Consider the following 4523-nt stretch of genomic DNA (forward strand, 5'->3'; position numbering starts at 1 on the left):
AATATTGACTGGTAAATGTGACCTTGACCTTGTCTAAAGTTTACTTTTTGCACAACTTGCTAGCTAATGCTGTTCAATGGACAATTCCCTCTGAGAAACTCCTGTTCGAAGCCTTGCAAAGGTGAGGATTTGTTATGTGTTGGGCCCATGTCAAAATGTGGAATTGGAGTATTTAATTGAAATGGGAAATCTACTAGGCCATTCATGGATCAAACAACTGTTGTAAATCTTGTCAAGAAACTCCTTGTTAGAGAATAGTAAGTTGTGCAAAAATAACTGAAACATTAAGTAGTTGACTGGTACATAATGAGATTTTACCTGAACGCTGTAACTCATTTGTGAGCTGTGTATGGGCTTGTTTTTGTTTCCCCCCCCCCCCCTAGTACTAATTTGTCACTCTGCCATTTGGAGAAAAGCACTGTACTGTTCCAAGATGTCTGGCCGAGGAAAGACAGCCGCCTCAAAGTCCAAAACTACAGTTTCCAGGTCTGTGCGAGCGGGCATCACCTTCCCAGTTGGCCGCATCCACAGGCTGCTGAGGAAGGGCAACTATGGCAAACGTGTGGGCAATGGAGCTGCAGTCTACCTCTCCGCCATCTTGGAGTACCTCTGTGCTGAGATCCTGGAGCTAGCGGGCAACGCCAGCCACGACAACAAGAAGCACCGCATCACCCCTCGCCATATTCTGCTGGCGGTGAAGAACGATGAGGAGCTCAACATGGTACTGGCTGGTGTCACCATTTCAGATGGTGGTGTGATCCCCAATATCCAAGCGGTGCTTCTTCCCAAAAAGACCAAGGCCCCAAGAGAGGACGGCACTACTAAAGATGTTCAGTCACAAGAATTTTAACTGAAATTTGTACAGTTTATTTTAATACAATAAAGACATTTTCTAGATTTGCAGAGTTTCTAAAATCTTGTCTAAACCATACAAAATGGCCTCTATAACAAGGTTGCTGTACTGGACACCCTGAGGATGGCACATTAGGCTATCACAGGCAGCAAACTGTCATTAAATGGGGATATTTTATTTTTTTAACGGGATTTTGATCTCTCTCTCTCTCCCCCTTCTTACAGCAAAGAAGTTTTTAGGGCGAGGGTGGTGACCGATCCCTGCTCTCTGGCGATTTAAAAAAAAAAAATAATAAAAAAAAAAAATGCAACACTTCCTTGAAGCTAAAAGATATCATTCAGAACTGGTGTTATACACTGTGAAACAAGACAAAGACTGGTAGAAAAAATGTAAGAATTAAAGCAGAGGCCTAATTTGTACTACCTTAATCACCTTCCAACCCTAAAACATAGGTGTCATCACATCCATAGAGCAGGTGTGGCCCAAAAAAAACTTGTGCAGTGCTGATTCTGGGCCTGACCAGTACTGAAGATTGGGTTGCAGTAGTTAAATTAATGAAACCGATTTGTGTATCGGTGACTCGCATGTGCCGAACTGCAAATCTGCAGGTGTCCAGTTTGTTCCTTAACTGTTAATGAATGGGGAAAAAAAATCATGCAACAAAATTCAGTAGATCTACTGTACTAGTTTGTTGAGCAGTTATGGGGTCAATCGATCAAACTTTATATCGCACTTTTCATGCATAAAAAAAGGAAACCCAAAGTGCTTCAAAGAGAGAAAAACAATATAGCGGGAAATATACAAATACGAACCCGCACGCACACACAAACATAGAACCTGTTGACTTATAGTATGGAGACGAGGCAAGGTACTCACGATCCTGAGCGAGAAAAAAAACCTGTGGGAGCCATTCACACTGATCCAGGTGGTCTAGGGAAACTGCAGAGTGACATCCCTGCGGGCAATTTCATAAGTCTAAAAGACAAGACGGATAAAAACTCAAGAGTAATGGGAGATACAATAAAATAGGATTTAAAAAAATAATAAATGAGTGTTTAAATCAGTCAAAAACTAAAACAAACAGCTGAGTCTTAAGTCTCCTTTTTAAAAGAATCAACAATCTTCGCGTTAGTGTTTCCATTTCCTCCAAACAATTTAAGACACGTGTCAACTTCATGCCCATGTCATTTTGTGACCTATGAAAGCTTGCCAGTTGCCACAATTTTTCAAAACTACTCCTAAGAATGATGATAATCAAATGCAGGGGCAATACTGTAAAGTGATGCAGCAGATTTATTAGAGTTCAAACACAGAACATACAGTATTAAGGGAAAATAGGTGTACCTACTTCGCCATCTAGCCAGACACCTGTTTGTGAACAAACACAGTGCAGGTCAGCTTCTGGTTTAATTTTGTCTGGTCTACTAGTGTAGTACAAATGCAACTTCCAGGGGTATTTAAAAAGCCATATCCTGCCGGTGGTGAAGACCCACGAGGAGCTAGACGCCGCTAGCCGACGTGCTCCTTCCCAAAAAGTCCAAGGCCCTGAGAGATGACGGCCCTGCTAAAGATGTTCAGTCACAAGAACTTTCACAGAGATCTGTTCTGTTTCATTTAAAACAATAAAGGTTATTCTTAATGAACTCTTTCTAAAATGTTGAGTAACTCAATGTCTAAACCGTAACAGTGAGTCGAGTCCATCTCACGCCCGAAGATAGCTGGGATAGGCTCCAGCACGCCCGCGACCCCAGTGAGGAGAAGCGGCTCAGAAAATGGATGGATGAATGGATGGATATAAAAATCAGAGGTCAGGCTGTAGTCTGAAACTGAGGACTGTACTACCACCTGCTGGTTCAATCTGGTTTACTCTCGAAGCTTTCAAAATGAGTTTCTCAACCCATACAATTGCGTCGAAACCATACTACAAAATGGCCTCAATACAAATGGGCACAAAACATGCTTGCAATGCAGGTAAAAATCTGTGTGACTTTTATCCACCGACCTCTGTATGACTTCTAACCCTTATGTTTCATATGATAATTCTTGTGCTGCTTAACCATCTCTATTTTGAGATTTCCACTTTGACCCTTCAAAGACCAACAGGTGCATGCTTCTGCCGGAACGTGTGCAAATGAACACACGTATGTCTCTGGGCTGTTTCGAACTCAAAATACACATACTGTATACAGTTATTTGGGCTATTTTACTGTTTCGAACTCCCGTGACCTTTCAATGACCAATAGGGGCACTTTTATTTGATACAGTATTTAACCAGGAAAGGGTGGCACAGTGTTCAACTGGTTAGCACATCTGCCCCACAGTTCTGAGGACCGGGATTCAAATCTGTCCTCCTCTGTGTGGAGTTTACATGTTCTCCCCGTGCCTACGTGGGATTTTCTCCGGGCACTCCGGTTTCCTCCCACATTCCAAAAACATGCATGGAAGGTTAATTGTAGACTCTAAAATGCCCGTAGGTGTGAATGTGAGTGCGAATGGTTGTTTGTTTCTATGTGCCCTGCGATTGGCTGGCGACCACTTCAGGGTGTACCCCGCCTCTCATCCAGAGTCAGCTGGGATAGGATCCAGCACGCCCGCGACCCTAGTGAGGATAAGCGGTAAGGAAAATGGAAGGATGTACTAACCAGGAAATATCCTGTTTTTCAAGGGAACCCTGACCAGTAGGCAGTCAACACAAACCTACAGTTACATACAGTATTTAGACGGATGCGGTACGACAACTGTTAACACTGTACCATAAAAACACATTTATGGCATGAATAGTTTCCCACTTTCAAGATTCCCACCGTTACCAATTTTTTTTTCAGTTGACAGTTGAGAGGGGCGTCGTTTCAGTGCATTCAGCAGACACACCCGCACTGCTTGATTTTTCACGATTTTGAAGCCTCATTTAATGTACTTTTTTTTCCCCTCCATTCAACTTTGTCAGGGTTAACAACATTCTTCTGTGGTGTGCCAAATTTTGAAGATATTTGTTTTTACTTGGTAGCACGGAGGGGTCATCTGCCTTACAGTTCAGAGGTCGTGTTCCAATCCTGGCTGCGGCCTTCCTGTGTAGTGTTTGCATGTTCTCCCTGTGCCTGTGTGGGTTTTCTCCGAGTACTTTGGTTTCCTCCAATATTTCAAAAACATGCATGGTGAAGACTAAATTGTTTGTGAGGGTGAATGTTTGGGTGTTTTTCTATTTGTGCACTACAAATGGCTGGCGACCAGTTCAGGGTGGCCTCTTGCCCATAGTACGCTGGGATAGGCTCCAGCACACCTGCGACCCTAGTGCGGATAAGCACAACAGAGAATGGAGAAATCCTTTTAACTTCACAGGGACTTCAGTTCAGGGAAGAAGAAGTTCAATGAGAAATTTCAGATTTTGGGGGTGAAATTGGGACATCTCAAATGCATTGTGATATTGACTCTTATTGACTATAATAGACAGTAATAATTTTTTACATTTGTACTTAAACACATATCAGACTCAATGTCTGTACTTTTTTTTTTTTTTTTTTTTTTTTTTTTTAAACATGTACTTAAGTACAGAGTGTGAGTTCTTTTGGCACTTTTGCGTGTTCCTCGGTAGATTGTTTTGTATTTCGCAACACTTTGGAACAGTGCGTGTGTTGAACGCAGCCCGGGTGGTGCGACGCGCTGACGTCAG

General features: G+C 42.6%; 1 protein-coding gene across 1 annotated transcript; it reads left to right on the forward strand.

The window, feature by feature from the left end:
• Nucleotides 1-433: 433 nt before the first annotated feature.
• On the forward strand, nucleotides 434-850 carry LOC133404975 (late histone H2A.2.2-like). Its single transcript, XM_061681536.1, has one exon. It carries the CDS (start codon nucleotides 434-436, stop codon nucleotides 848-850), a length of 417 nt encoding a protein of 138 aa, XP_061537520.1.
• Nucleotides 851-4523: the final 3673 nt, after the last annotated feature.

The sequence above is a fragment of the Phycodurus eques genome, chromosome 7 (assembly GCF_024500275.1).
Source record: "Phycodurus eques isolate BA_2022a chromosome 7, UOR_Pequ_1.1, whole genome shotgun sequence".
NCBI classification, from domain to species: Eukaryota; Metazoa; Chordata; class Actinopteri; order Syngnathiformes; family Syngnathidae; genus Phycodurus; species Phycodurus eques.